The sequence below is a fragment of the Cryptomeria japonica genome, chromosome 1 (assembly GCF_030272615.1).
Source record: "Cryptomeria japonica chromosome 1, Sugi_1.0, whole genome shotgun sequence".
Taxonomy (NCBI): Eukaryota; Viridiplantae; Streptophyta; class Pinopsida; order Cupressales; family Cupressaceae; genus Cryptomeria; species Cryptomeria japonica.
The window spans coordinates 681,942,726-681,958,831 of NC_081405.1; the positions used below are offsets into that span (position 1 = coordinate 681,942,726).

At 36.2% G+C, this 16,106-nt stretch overlaps 1 protein-coding gene across 2 annotated transcripts in view; it reads left to right on the top strand.

The window, feature by feature from the left end:
* Window positions 1-16,106, top strand: part of LOC131044848 (ribosomal RNA-processing protein 8) — an 83,140-nt gene that overhangs the window by 19,473 nt on the left and 47,561 nt on the right. For both annotated transcript variants that reach the window (XM_057978306.2, XM_057978307.2), the window contains exons 4-6: window positions 2,258-2,372; window positions 2,550-2,644; window positions 2,986-3,092. In XM_057978306.2, coding sequence (XP_057834289.2) covers window positions 2,258-2,372; window positions 2,550-2,644; window positions 2,986-3,092 — 317 coding nt within the window. The remainder of the gene's footprint in view (window positions 1-2,257; window positions 2,373-2,549; window positions 2,645-2,985; window positions 3,093-16,106) is intronic.

Consider the following 16,106-nt stretch of genomic DNA (forward strand, 5'->3'; position numbering starts at 1 on the left):
TATACACAAAAGCAAAACATGGAATAATCTCACAAAACCAAAACACACTCAGAAACCATTCATCCCTGGATGCATAGTTGGAACATGCCGAGATCAACACATCTCCAAACTGCAAATGGGAAGAGCATTACATGGGGGATGGAACTCCCTAGTATATGTTAATTGATTTTAACTATATGTCAAATCCATAGGCAAACAAGGGACAACCTGGTGAACTGAAACATCGTAGTAGCTAGAGGAAGAGAAAGTACAAGCGATTCCCATAGTAGCAGCAAGTCAAGTGGGATCAGCCTAACTTGTTAAAAGTGTGAAAGAAGGCTTGAGACAATTGAACAAAAAAGATTTGCATGTGCGCTCACAAGGTGGGCCTCATACATTAAATCAGTGATCTTAGAATTATCTTTACCTTGACTTCTTGCTTAGACATCTTGATTTTATGTTCAAATAGTAGTAGCTATATAGAAGTGGGGATTGTAGCTACTTACATTGTCAAAAAATATTTTGATGCTTGTTGTATGTGTTAAAACAAGAAGCAATGTGATATAACAAACATCTTCAAGAGAGAGCAGTAATCTAGCTCTAAGTTGCCAAATCGGAATTGAGAACAAGTATTAGTATGTGGGTACAATATTTTGCTATGACAAAATAAAATAAAATGGGAGATAGCGTATGTTTTGGATATGTCTGTACATTTTTTTTTATTATAAATATATATGCATATTTGTAGCTTAAAAAAGGAATGTATTTCAGAATACCACATTATACTAAAGAAATTTGTATGGTATTTCATTTTTTTGATGAAACATTGGACATTTTGTCTGTTATTAGATATAGTTAGGATTTTTCCAAGGTGGGTAAGAATATAAACAATTACAAATGACCAGGTTTATATAAACTTGCCAAAGGAATTAGGATGAAAACATAGTAGGTGGGAAGCCTTAACGATTAATGAGTTTGGATGCCATTTTGGTGCTGGAAGGATAAAAAGTATGCTGACCTATTGTGTGTCCAATTGTGGGCATTGTTTGTGGATGAGAATCTTGGTCAATATTTGGAGAGACACCAAGCTCGAAGAGGGTGATCTTATGGTGGGGGGTCACATTAATTTTAAACTTGACAAAGTAGGTTTTAGGAAAGATAAATTGGGAATTTTAACATAGTATAGGGCTAAAATCAACATTGAATGGTTTAACAAAGGGGAAAAGGGGGATAAATTAAAAGAAAATTGAAGAGGGGCTAAGAACATGGAAAAGGGATAAATATTAAACAAAATGAACACATTGGAACAATAAATAAAGAGATGCAAATGACATGGGTAAGGGGACATGGATGACTAGGGATAATTTAGGCTAGGGACAAGGGGTCAAGACAACACAAAAACACATACAGGCTAAAGTGGACACCAAAATGTAATAATGCAGTTTTGGGGTATGCAATTTTTGTCATTGTAGTCTCTTTCTGCATTACCCAGGAGATAACTTTGTTTAACATAACTGTGTTTAGGGGTTGACCTATTTTGAAGTTTCATGTTATAAATCCACATATACATTCTCAAATCCTAATATGGCAAGATTTGTGAGGTTTGCTTCTGTTTTCATAGGAACTGCTTTTTGAAAACTTTTGGAGGATCCAACTTGACTTCTAATAACCACAACCTCTACAGTTTGGGCAACACTGCAGCTATGTGGCTGCATATTCTACCCTATAACTGCATTAGAACCACAAGCATCCATAGACATGCAAAATCTGTAGGCATATGACTTGCTGAACTAACTGCAAAATCTTGCAGTAACATGTGGATTCTGAAGTTCTGAGTAAGGAGGAATCTGTCTTGATTGCGACCTAACTCACATTCATCTATAGATCAAAATAAGCAAAACTAAGCAGTTTTTATTCTACAGGATTGATACTTTTGTTTCTAGTATTAGCTATTTTATATGCACTTTACTTGTATCAGCAAGCATCTAACTGGTTTGTTATAGCCTGGACAACATCATGAAACATAGAAATATATTTATGAAATGTGAATTTGCTTGTGTATAAGGCCTAGGTGCTAAGATGTGTGAGTATATTGTCTAGTTCTTGAAGTTATATCAGATCTACAATCCATAGTTTCTTAATGCTATTCTTTCTAAATTAGATTGTGTGAGATTTTTTTTGTATCTTTGTTATTTATGAATGTCAGTATGCACATATAATTATCTCTCTCAACATACTGCTGTATAAAAATCTGAGCATGGGTCTCTCCTTCATTCAGTATCATTCAGGATACCAGGAGCAGATGTCTCATTGGCCTCAACAACCAGTGGACGTTATCACCAAATGGCTCAAGGAGCACAGCCACTCTTTAGTTGTGGCTGATTTTGGATGTGGTAAGAACTTCCTTTGACAGTTTCATTATTTACTCAATCAAGGCCTTTTAATTAGTTTAAGTAATATTAATTCAAGAGTCTGTCCTTTCAATTTCATCCCATTCTCAAATATCAGACATCCCCAGAAAATATTTTTGTCGCTCAGGATCTTGACGTAATTGACACTGAATGTCACAGGTGATGCGAGGTTAGCAAAATGTGTCAAGAACAAGGTTTTCTCTATTGACCTTGTTTCCAGTGACCCATCAGTGATTGCTTGTGATATGGCACATGTAAGTATTCTGACAAACCTCTTTTTTTGTGGGATTTGAATCAAATTTAGTATTTTAAAAGGCCTTCCTTTACATGCTTCATTTCTGGTATTGTGATTGACTTAATTTCTTCATTTCTGTTCTTGTTATTGATTGAAGTCCTTAATTTTTAAATCCATAAATGAGGAGACTCATTCCTTAAGTCTAGATAAACTGAGATGTAGGCAGTGCTGAAGGCAGCCTAAATGTATATGTCCTCATGTATGTTTCATAGGGAGGTTCAGATAATCTTTAGAATGCTTAAGCGGTGATAGTTGTTGTCTGTTATTGTTATCAATATTTATATATCAAGTCTTTTGCAGACCCCTTTGACTGAATCATCAGTTGATGTTGCTGTCTTCTGTCTCTCGCTGATGGGAACTGACTTCCCAGATTATCTCAAGGAAGCTTACAGGGTACTGAAGCCAGGGTATGCATGTGATGATTTGATTCCAAACATATATTATGAAGCTAATTCAAATGTTTCATGAGTAGGTAATTTAATTTAATCAACAAAAAAATGTTCTTCTTCTTGCCAAGTTTCAGCAGTTAACTGGCCTGAAGGGGATTTGTTAACATGTGATATCCTTAACCAAGCATGCTCTGTGCATATAGAGTATTTTGGATTGGTTTTAGGTTAATTGTTATTGTTGATATTGTTTAGAGGCCTCGGTAGACTCTTGTCTTAGTCAACATGGGTAAACAAGAAAATGCTTGAGAAAGTACATAGTTTGCAAAGGTAGTTGTGATATAAGCTTGTAGAAATATCAGTCTTTTCCTTGGATTGTATATAGAATTGTATATGTTTATTTAGTACAGAAATACATACACATACACACTCACATGCACGATTGTACACACACACACACACACTCTCACATGTATGGTTGCACACATGCATATGCATATATGTCCCGAATTTTGAAAAATACTGTACTTTATGTTTATGTCTGCCCCCACTTATATGGTATATAAATTTTAAGACATCAATTGTTAGGTGATAAGATAATCTTTATTTAGCCTTAACAATTGTTTTATTCTTTTGGATACTTTTATGTAGATGTGTATTGACTTTAAGAATTTATAAATTAATTTCAGATATTGCATTTTTAAAGATTGTGCATTCTTTTGTCCATTTGTTATATTTCTTAAAATGTATTAGGAGGTCCTAATTTTCAGCACATTGTGTTTTATAGCATGCTTTCAATGTGATTATTTATCACGTGTGGTTGATTTTAAATATCAACCCCGTCAGCAAGCAAGGAGAAAACCTCTTTATTGGATACTTTAATGTTAAACTAGGTTTCCAGGACATTACATGGTGCCCATTATTGGTCTTGAGGAACTTCTTATGACCACAAGTTCATACATATTTTTGCAAACGAAATCTTGGAATGTGAAAGGGTAAACCAAGAGTGTGGCTTAAACCTGTGCTTCCATCCTCTAGTTGATTTTCTATTTAGCAAATTTGGCTTTGAAGTTTATTTTTAAAATGCCCCCTTAAAATGGATGTCGCATACAAGTGATAATGCATCCAAATACAATAAAGGCATTTATTTTATATTATAATTTTTTTGAAACCTTTTTATTTGTTTATGCTTTACTACTACTTTAACAATTCTTTAATGATTTTAACCCTTACATAGACAAGATGCGTAGACCATGACATCATTTGTTGCCTACACAATTGTCTGCAAAATCTTTGCTCACCACTGCAAGATTAAATGAATGCATAGAGTTCATGAAGTCACCTTCGTAAAAATAGCATAATGCATTTAGCTATCAACTGAATAAGTTACAGCTTAAATAACTCTCTCTTACACCTTCAGAATCTTTATACCACTTCCTAATCATGCTTCATAATCTGTGTACTTCTGCTAGGCAATGACAATGCTATCCTAATGACATACAAACATAGTCCATACTAGAAGGCCACAACGACAGTAATTGTTAAAAGGCTGCAGCAAAGTCAACAAGATAATTGCACAATTGGAGTTGAGATCCATAACAGCAAACTAAAGGATGAACAAAAAATGGTTTGGACTCAAAACAAGCTTGAAATTGCCAGCAAGCATCTGATCATTTCAGAATCAGGAAAGCATACAAATTAAGCAATACAACTACTGAAATCGGTTGTCCAACTACTGAAAATACATTGAGATGCTAGAACTTTTATGCAACATTAATATCATGTGCAGAACATCTTGAATTTTTATTTTTTCGTTTGGTATTAAGAGAGATATCATGATTTTACTGAACAGATAATGAAATAAATTTTTGGATGCCCAACGTTGATACCATGAGAGAAATATGGGCAGAAATATTAGAAGCTAAATAATTTTGTTTGCACACAATTATATTATGCTTCTATATTCTTCACACAATAATATTGCTTCTATTCCACTCACCTTCTCACATTCATTCAATACATATTTATCTATCTCCTAAATTATAGGAGAACTGGTATAACCTCCTAGAATCACTCCTTTACTTAGACAAGTTGTTCTTACAACTTGTAATACAATCTTATATAACTAAGTACAATAATATTTTAACAAACCACACTAACAATAATATTAAGTTGTTTCTTAACAACTTAGTATTTATTAGACATACTTAAATGCTATTTAAAGTTTAAACACCCATGTAAACAATAATTCTTAATAGAGACTTGCCTTTGACTGAATTAACCAAAAGAGGGGCTTTGTATTGGTCCGTGGGAACACGAGTATCATTTGACCATCTGCAGAAGATATTGTGCATTGGGCCCCTATTCTTGTGATACTCAATTTTGCACTACCTTTCGTGGTAGAGTGTGATGTTTCAGGAAAAAGGACTATGAAAGAGACTGCTGATAATGCTTAATTTTCATAGGTTAATTTAGAACAGATTGAAACAATACTTAGCATGAAATTTTGTTAATGAAATCAGAAATAGATCTTTCATATTTGCATTTCCAGTACACACATTTAGGCTCCCTTCTATCAAAATTTATCAGATTTTATATTCAACATTCAAGCGGATTTATGAATCCTTATTTCAACAAGCTTATGATATCATAGAGATTACATAATCACAAGTTAACTGTCTCTAATGAGCAATACCATTAGGTTTGATCTCTAACATGGACCGCAATTTCTCTAACTTCTATCTGAGACTGAACCGCTTGATGATTGTGGCCCAGAGTGCCTACAGCTTGAGAGGGTTTGATTTCATTTAGCACCCACGATTGAGGCACTTGGAAGTGGCGCTGCCTCTCCTTTGATGTCCACAGTCTAGCGTTATTCTTGTGTTGCATCTTTCATCAATGTAAGAATTCACACCAATTCTCAGAGAGAGGGACAAGAGGAAGAAGCAATATAGGTAGAGATCGTATGCTCTTGATGAATGGGAACCCCAGCTGTTAATGGAGACCTGACTGTAATTAGTGCCACAATGAGGGTTTCACAGAAGCTTCGCGAACTGATGGTAATTCTGTGGCTTTACTAGTTGAAGCCGTTCAGGCAGCTGTGCAAAGAAATTGTGGAAATGACTTGCAGAAGTCGCTTTAATATTATATCTGCTCAAATAAATGTTATGGCTGTAGCTTGAATTAAATCTTTCATATGTTGAACCTTAGAAAAGTCTTCTTAAATTATAAATCAGCCCACACAAAAATAATACTTCAAACCTCAATGCCCTGATAATAACATTCCACAATCTTATGGCTCTTCAATAACATTTGCAAACAATCACTAAAACAATAAAAATATAGGAAGCCACGTGTCCCTCAATATAATATTAATTTGCAATCTTAAAATAAAGCTTCTGTCCATAATAATCATAAACCATGACTTGGCAAACAATGAAGAGCCAATGCATTCTGTGATGTCCCCCACCAAACGTGTGCACTGTATCACCATGGATCGATCAGAAGCAAAGATGAAGAAATAAGGCTATAAGGTAGAGAAAAAGGAATAAGAAGTGAATGGAATCTCAATATGAGCAGCAATCAAGAAATATCAGTGCTTCATACCTGTGTGTTTCTAATCAAGGGAAGACATCAATAAGATTATCATTGAATAGATGACTAAAAAAATTGAAGATATCAAATACCATATCGGTGGTCAATAACAATATGAATTATTGGTGAGGTATCGGATCAAAGCATGGTAAGGAGATTATCAATCTCTATCAAGGAAGAAAGTACAAATGTGGTTGTCAAGATATCGACCAAGCTTATAGTGACGATAGTAACTAATATTTGCCATCAGCGACAATTAGGCATAATCATAATATTGATGAAGGCTAACACATACCAATTAAAAAACACCATTAATAAATGGCAACTATTGATTGCAATATCGATTAAGGAGAGAAGACCATCTGTCCTTAAGGGAAACGCGATATTGTCCAAATATTAAGTATATTAATCGATAAGTGGAGAAGAAATATTAATCACCGATTAGTAAGAAGACTAATCAAAGGTTATGACCCACTAATTAAAGAACGATCAACATAAGGATAATGATGCAGCGAATAGCATTAATAATGAAAGGATGCAACTACAAGGAAGTAGTGTGATGAAGGTAGGCAATCGCCACGATACGTGAGACATGTCTCATCCATGTAGTTTCTCATCCCAAGCACATGGTATAAAAGAGCAATCACAATCTCTCATTTCAAGATTGGGGGAATTTGGTTATTGGAAGGTGGGTTCTCAGACCAGGTGGTGCTCATAGGAACCTTCAAACAACCAAGAGGGGATGGTATACGTTCCATCATCTGAAGGGCTAAGGACACAAGCACACAAAGTCTATTAATCAGGAGAGGCGTTGAATAGACTGAAGGATTATAAAGCACATACGCAGAAAGAACAAGCGGAAATAAATATCTTATTGCCTTCATACACGATTGGGTCTTTAATTACTCAACACAGAATTATAAAGATACAATTCAGAAACGGCTATCATTCATTTGGCTCTATCCGTTGTTATATATAAGCAGATCAGTTATCTCAGATACAGATATACATCATTGTTGATTAGTTAGAGTTAGATTGCATTTAGGAGATCCTTTGTGAGGTAACCAAAGATATATCAGATTCATATTCTTATTTGACGTCCTTTTTGGGAGCAAGTTTCATAATTTCTATCAGAATTGTAACTACTGAATGCGTGGTTATCAAGACCATATTCAGGGAGAACAGACAGACTAATACCTGATCCATTTATGTACGAATCAATATCTATCTATAGTTGCAACAGATATCAATTATCTCGTTCACATTATTGTAATCTGGGTGGATGTACTATTCTATATAAATGATATTGCAGATCAAGATAATCTCCATCATATAGCAAGTATACTATCAGTGACTCAAAGAATGTCTTGAAAATCGTTGTTTGGCAATATAAACCGTGTAGAATTATGTTCATTAACATTAAATAGAAAGAAGCCTATTGCAATTGATCTTTGAAAGATAAATGTCTCTATTTCCTAAGTCATGAAATAGAGGGGACATTACACATTCAAGTGCATCAAAATTTATAATTTGCCGGAACTATTAATTTTTCAGATATAATAATGTTTCCGCTTCCAAATATAACTTTGATTCGCCAAACACTATTTAGAATATAATGAACTTATTTCAAAATAAGAAATATATGCAAGTAGCCCGTTCATGGGCTTTGCTGGGTTAATCTGATTGGGGTCTCGAGATGTAAAGTAAAATGGGATGCACCTCAACAAGGATATGGTACAAAGAAAATTCTGACGGAGCATCAAAAGGAAACCCTAGAGTTTCAGGGGCAGGTTTTGTTATATGAGAGTGGCAGGGGAACATTTTGGTGATGGGAGCTCAAAAACTATCAGAGGGAACAAATAATGTGGCTGAGCGGCTATATTGACCATCCGATGGGGGATTAAATTGGGAATTCAAAACCTACATCTAGAGGATGATTCCCAAATAATTACCAATGCAATAATTAAAGGAGAAGCCCAAGCCTGGCAATTGAATAAATTCATTTAACAAATGATTTAAATTTTAGTAGAAATTATAGCATTTCACATGCACGGAGGGAAGGAAATGAAGTGGCAAATGTACTTTCCAAGTGGGTGACATCATCTGGGGAAGTGGATGAAAGTCATGTGGAGGATTTTAGAGATCTATCGGAGGATGATATGGGCAGAGGTGTACAGATTGGCATTTAACTGCCATTATTATTTGGCACGACTGAGAATGTTGTGATGGTGGAGCATTATTTATAGTTGTTTGGGCCCATTTTTGGTTGTGTCCAGAAGCGATGGCTGTCGAGGTGTTGACAAGGATGGAAGCAACGTTCACTCTTTGCACCTCCGAACAACAGCTGGTGTTCGTGGGCGACGTTACTGCAAAGAGGCTTAAATACCTTTTCAAGTTTGGAGATGCAGTGTTTGTGCAGATTATGGAGACCCTTCTCGGTGAATGTTTTCTGAAGACCATGCAGAAGTATCGTACGCATGTGGATGTAGTCACAATGGTGATGGCCTGGGGTTTGGAGTTGGGTGAGCAGAAGGATGTTCTGGTGCAGGTGTTGAGGGGGTGTGTTGAGGATGACTGACTATGTGGATTGATGGAATTGCTCGAGATGGCCATGCTTGGAGCGGGGTGAAGACCACATACTGAGAGGGGGAGGGGGGGTGAATCAGTATAACAACCAATTTAAACTTTTTCAACTTCAATCACAAGTATATAACTTATTAACATATTCATTGCATGGCAACATTCATATGTGATCTAACTAAGAAGAACACAAGTAGAACACAAGATATATACGTGGAAACCCTTACGGGAGAAAACCACGACAAATTAATGCTTTTATAAATTTCTTCTTCTACATTGTTTGTAGGCTTTAACCTACTAGAGGCACCAACTTCTAACACTGTTTGTGAGCACCAACCCATTGGAAGCACCAACTCCCAAATCTGATTCTGTGAGCACCTACCCATTGGAAGCACCAACTCCCAAATCTGATTTAGTGAGCACCAACCCACTGGAAGCACCAACTCCCAATTCTGAATTTTGTGAGCACCAACCCACTGGAAGCACCAATTCTCACTTCAGAATTCGTGAGCACCAACCCACTTCACACAAATCTGATTCTCCACCTTGACAGTGTTGCTATAAAAAGGGATGATGGATGACTTTTCTTCCACAATCTACTATAATCTCTTCTACAAATGTGCTATAATTTCTTCATATTCTTTTCTTCAAATCTGATACAATATATTCATCTGCAGACCTTTTATATTTGCATACACTCCTCTATATCTGCATACATCTTTACAAATCTGCACATATTCCTCTTTATATCTGCATATACATATCTTTTATATCTTTGTTAGTTTTAAGATCAGATTAACAATAAAGCAGATACGAAACCATTCACACAAAATTGCACAGCATATACCCTGAGAAAACCTTCCAACTTGAAGGTGAAAAACCCAGCAACAATGTCTTTATTATATGTGACAAATGGCAAGTTGAATTACAAAGTCACTTCAGTACTTGAAGCTAAACACATTCAACCATTGGACTTCCTTGATGATTCACAATCTGCTGTAGATATCCTTCTATCTGCTGTGATGGTATGAACTGCTATGATTCTGCTGTAGATATCCTTCTATCTGTTGTGAATACTGAGTGAATTGAGTGCTGGATGGAAGACAAAAATGATCTTCCTTTGTACCCCATTGAAAGGCCCCTTATGGAATCAACGTGTCCCTTCAAGGGTGGCGGACTTATGCAAGTTGGCCCTCAATAAATAATAAATATAATTTATATTTTATTTATATTTAATAAAAAATGCCTCTTCATTAGGTCGGCCCAAACAAGGGTCCGACCTCAGCTACACACACCAACAATCTTCACATATCATTCTCACATAACACAAAATATATCTGAAAACTTTCCTTCTATCTGGAGTATAATTCCAGAATTATACACTATAACACACACTTCAACACACTTACACTTCTATTGTCTTATATACCTCATCGTACATTTATGTCTTTATGTAGAAAGACATACCATTTCATAAAACAAAGCATCTTTCTAGAAAGTCATTACTAACCATAATCAAAACACAACTTTTGGTGGATATAGTGAGCGTTTCAGCTTAGTAAGATTCCACCCTTTTGATAAACTCATTTCTTTAATAAGTTAGTTTACAAACAAACGATAATCTTCAATATCTTCAATATTATCACTGACTTTTAGTGATCATTCTAGAATTGTTGTCGTTAATTTCCAGCGCTGTCTCAAGAACTTCTTCACATGTATTGGGATCTGCTGTAATATTTCTTCTCAAACAAGTCGCTGCTGTGTAAATGATGATAGAATATACTTAAATTCAGTTTTTCTTTACAGACCGCTACCAAAACTTTGTTGTTTATATTATACAGGTTGCTGATAAAAACATCCTCGCTGCTTACAGGAAGTCGCCATTCTTCAAACATATTGTCAACTCAATCCTCGAGATTGGCAATATAAGTCTTTCTGTATGCTGATGTCTGTATAGTGCTTGCTGTATGTTTTAATCAGATCACACTTAATGACAAAGTCTTTGTCTATAATTGTTGACCGGTACATAGTTGCTATTCTTTTGTCTTTAACATTTGCGTCTTAAGTCGCGGCTTTCCTCTGTCTTCATTAATATTGATGTTTTTCATCTCTAAATCTGATTGCTAACCACATCGCCATTATTCATTGTTGAAGAGAAACATATCCATAATGATGCTGCCACTCTTTTATCGGGCATTTCCTTAATACGAATTGTTGATTAATAAATATTTTCACCATTCTACTTCAATTAGAATCACAACCTTTGTTCATCATGGAATCACTGAAACTAAATCTATGTTCTTCATCCTGTAGTTACCATAGCTGCTGTTTATAATCAAATCTTTGATGAGGCCTCTGCTTTTATTAATTCTTTATCATTCACATCGCTGCTCTTTATATCGTATTTCATTGGTGTCTTTAGAAGATGTAATCGCCGCTAACAGGGTGATGGACTTTATAACATAGATCGCTGTCCTTAAATATTTCCCAAGGATAATGGTCATTGTCTTTGACCATATTAAATCGCTTATTACTGTATAGCTTTTAGATTGTTGTCTTAATTCATCTCCTCTGGAAAGCTCTCATCTTATTTAGACTCTTCAATTTGTGCTTCCGTCACATGTCTGAATATTCGATAACTCAAACATTCAGTTCCCATCATTCACTGCACTTATATATTAGTGATAATTGCCACGTTCAATCATTTATGTAATCACCAAATCACTAGGTGCTGGATATCTGAATTGCATCGCATCTTTTTTCAATCTGATTGCTCCTTAATACTTAGTCATAGTAAGGGTGCCATTCTTCATAAAATAAGATCGCTGTCCCATAGTATAAATGTAATTCGCTGCTTTAAGAGTCGATTCAGTAGCTGTCTTAAGAATGAACTTCTTTTTCTCCATTAAGTCACTGTTATTAAATTTATTGCCACATGTTTAAAACTGATTACACTTTTTCTATCATGAAGAAATAAGGACGCTGACTATTGCATTGTCAATTAGTCATCATAGTCTGAAACAGATTGCTTGCCATCTGTTGCTTACTGTCTTTGTCTTAAGCATATAAATCACTCACTTTTGCCTTCTTTATTGTTTGCTGCCTAAAATGCATTGATCAAAATATCCTTAATTGTTATTCATAGATTATTGTGCCTGGACCTGTGTGTGTGATTATTATATATACTTTATGATCATCTTCTTCATTTCTTCATGATTCCATATAGTTGGATAAACTCTTCATATCTGCTATATATATTTTCACCAAATAATTTAACTTTAACTGAGTCCAATTTCTTTGACAGTAATGATAATAACCTCATTCAATTGTTTTTACGCCAATGACAATTATTGTTTTGGCCTTTGACATCAATGACAACATTTTCATCATGGAGTTTGATGCTAGAGAGGGTCTTGACATTGATGGCATTCATGAATTGAGGAAGCTGGTGCCTTTTATTCGATGGCCTTTTGGGGTAGACCGTGATGAACGCTGAGCGGAAGCTGCAATAGGTTGGGATTCGCTCAAGCTTTACTTGAAGGAAAGGGAGGCAGAGTCTCATGGTATTGGAACTTTGGACTTGTAATGAGGGAATTGAAGGTGAAGGGTAAGAGGAAGATGGTGGGAGCTAGGAGGATGAAGTAGAAAAAACGGCCGGTGGCGCTTGCTGGAGCTGCAACGGAAGGAGCAGAAATGAACAATGCAGGTGAGGGTTCGAGCGACCTAATTCACAATGTGCCCTAGCCTAGGGTTGGATGGGTTTTTGTTTGTTTCTTTTAAAATTTTGTTTTACAATGTTGGCCATTTTAAAGCTCGGTTGGTATGTAAATTTTGGAATATTAATATACTTGTAAATTTGATGAAGATTTATGTATGGCTTTTAGTAGTCTGAGTCTTCAAGTAGTGGTGGTATCTGAAGTCTGTCTGTAGGCTCGGGGTGATAATTTTTGGTAATGGTGTTGTAGCCCTTCGACATGTGCAAAAGTTGGCTCTTTTTGAATCAAGCCAACTGGTTGGTGGTGCATTGTCTGGTTTAATGGTGGGGTTTAGTGTCTAGTGTGGGGGTTTTGATGGGTGTCCGCTTGTATGGTTCAAACGTTTCGCAAAATCTTGAAATAGTTTTGTATTTATAGATCCTTATTAATAAAATATACGTATTACCGACCCAAAAAAAAAGAAATAGATGCAAGTATCTTTATTTAATTTGTCTCCAAAGGAGACTAATTTTCCCAGATGTAGATTCCATCACAAATCAACAAATCCACCCCTTAGGAAGAACTAGGTTTTTGTCTAGCCCTTCTTCAAACTTTGAATGTTTTCGTCTCCAAAAATCATCAAGTGTTTATCAAATCGAAAAGCATGATTTGCCACAATCCAACAAACTCCTTATAAAGACTTCTAGGAACTTTCTAGAAGATTAGGCTGACTTGGCCAACTTTAATATTTTTTTTTTGGTAGATTAATAGTTGCTGTGAGGCAACACCCATTATATTATTTAAGATAAAAACTTACATAGATGTCAATAACTATATGTGCCCAGTGCACTGAGACAACACCACCTATTAACATCTAGTCCCCAACCATACAGATATTCAACATGCAGAATGAGGAACACCCAACTCAAAATGGTGCCCTTGATACACTAGAAGACACAAAAGTGTAGAACTAACACCCCATACTAGGGATATATGCTAGCAAAATGTCAACTATAACCTATAGTATATAGATTATACAAAAAAACCTTAACATTTAAAGAGCCATTACTCAATGCTCTTCCTTCCCTCAAACTCAGCTCACACCAGACATTCAGCTCCGCATTGCTCGTGTCCCACCATCTCAGCCTCAAGAGGAAGGCCCTTCTCCAAGACCTTCATCAGCAACTCTTCTTTGATAACCTCCCCAATTTCAGCTTCATCATCATCACTATCAAGACCTTCTGCCCTCAAGTAGTTTTTACTCCAGTCACCACCTTCATTCAACATAATCCCCAATAGCTTTTTGAGGATAACAATGTTCATGTCAAAATTTAGTTTTCGACTTTCGAAAATTTCAGGTTCAAATGTAGTAAGCACTAGCAACTTAGGTACTTCCTTCCCATGGCGGCGGACCACAAAGTAGCCTTGCGGGAGAGGAACCATCATCTTTCCATCCACATTCTCCAAAACAACCTCCATTTCCCCAAGAAATGAGCTTTGGAAGACCTTCCATCTCAGAAACTTTGCTCCTTGCTTCAATTCCCCCATTTTCAGCACTATCACCAAGAACATGGCAAGGATGTCGGTATTAACACAATGCCTGTGGCAAGCATTGAGAAATTCCTCCCCTAAATTGGCCTTCAGTGCATGAATAACCAAACAATGAGATGAATTAAGTATGGTTTTGAGCCTCTTCCCCGTTACCTCCCCTAAATAAGACATCTGCCGCTTAGCAAAGATCAATTTGATGGGAGTGTTCATTTTTATCCCTGCAAACTCTGTACTCCAAGACAAATGATATGAGCCACTAATGGCCACTCGGGAGGATAAATAGGAAAATGCAATTTGTCCTTTGTTGATCAAAGCTTTAAACCACCACACCATGATATCATGCCACTTGCTTCAGACAGTAATTCAAATCTCCTCATATTTGCATGGGGGTAGGGAAATGGAAATCCCAAAATGAAATTTAGGCATCTCATAAATTATATGTCCTTTGCAGATATGCTCATCATCCAATGGCAATGTGGTAAAACGACACATCATCCTTAGTTACATGAATAATTCCTAGATATGGGTTGTATACATCAAAGTTCATTGGGTTCGAGCATATATGGTACACTAGCCAATCGTGCCATAATGGAATATCATGCCTCTTCCGTCATCACCTTGTGCAACAATAAATTGCTATCAACATCCCCAACCTCATAGGGGTTGCGCCAATTCAGTCCGAGTGTGCCACATGTCATGTACTTCATATTCCGCATCATATAAGCAACTCTTTGATGCAAAATTAGCAAGATCATCAGCTAGGCCATTTCCCTCCCTATATGCATGTGTGAGTTTGAAATCCATAAATTCGTTGATTAGTTCGCGAATCGGTTTGAGCCAACGGGTGAGTTTCCAATTGGGAGTCTGAGTTTTGACTAATGCCATTAATGGTGATTAAAAATTCACCTTCAAGGTGAAGTCGGGTCACTTTCAACTTCACTTCCAAATCTAATCCCAATAGACGAGCCTTGAATTTTGCAATATTGTTCATGGCCTCCCCTAGGTGTATTGATCTCTCCGCAAGGATAGTTCCATTGTGATCACATGTGATGCTGCTAGCCCCACTAGGCCCCAAATTTTCTTTCAAGGCCCCATAAAAATTTATTTTGATCCATCCAGTCCAATTCACACCACCTCAAGGGTTGATAGGAAGATCAACCTTCCTAGCCCCATAAACAGGGGGGGTGGTTTGGTCAACTTTAATAATAATAATATTTTATTATTATTTAATTAAATTAATTAATATTAAGTTATCATTTGAATATTTCATTAATTTATTGACAACTTAATAAAAATCAATTTAATTAATTGTCACCTCAATAATTGGGGACATTACAATCCTCTCGGCCCAAACATGCTTGCACTCAAGCAATTCTCTGTTGTACCACCAGAGTCTCAAATCATCACGCTCACACACCACATGCTGCTGTTATAAATCTGAGCGATATCTATCCAATTGAGAACCTCACTCCAAATGAAACAATCGATACCTCCAAAGGCTCCAACGACCATTTGTGCTAAGTTTATCAACACTATGTGAGGTACAAGCTAGTGGATTAGGGCTGGAATACTTCTACCCTTATGAGCTCATCTACATACCATAAACCTAAGTCAC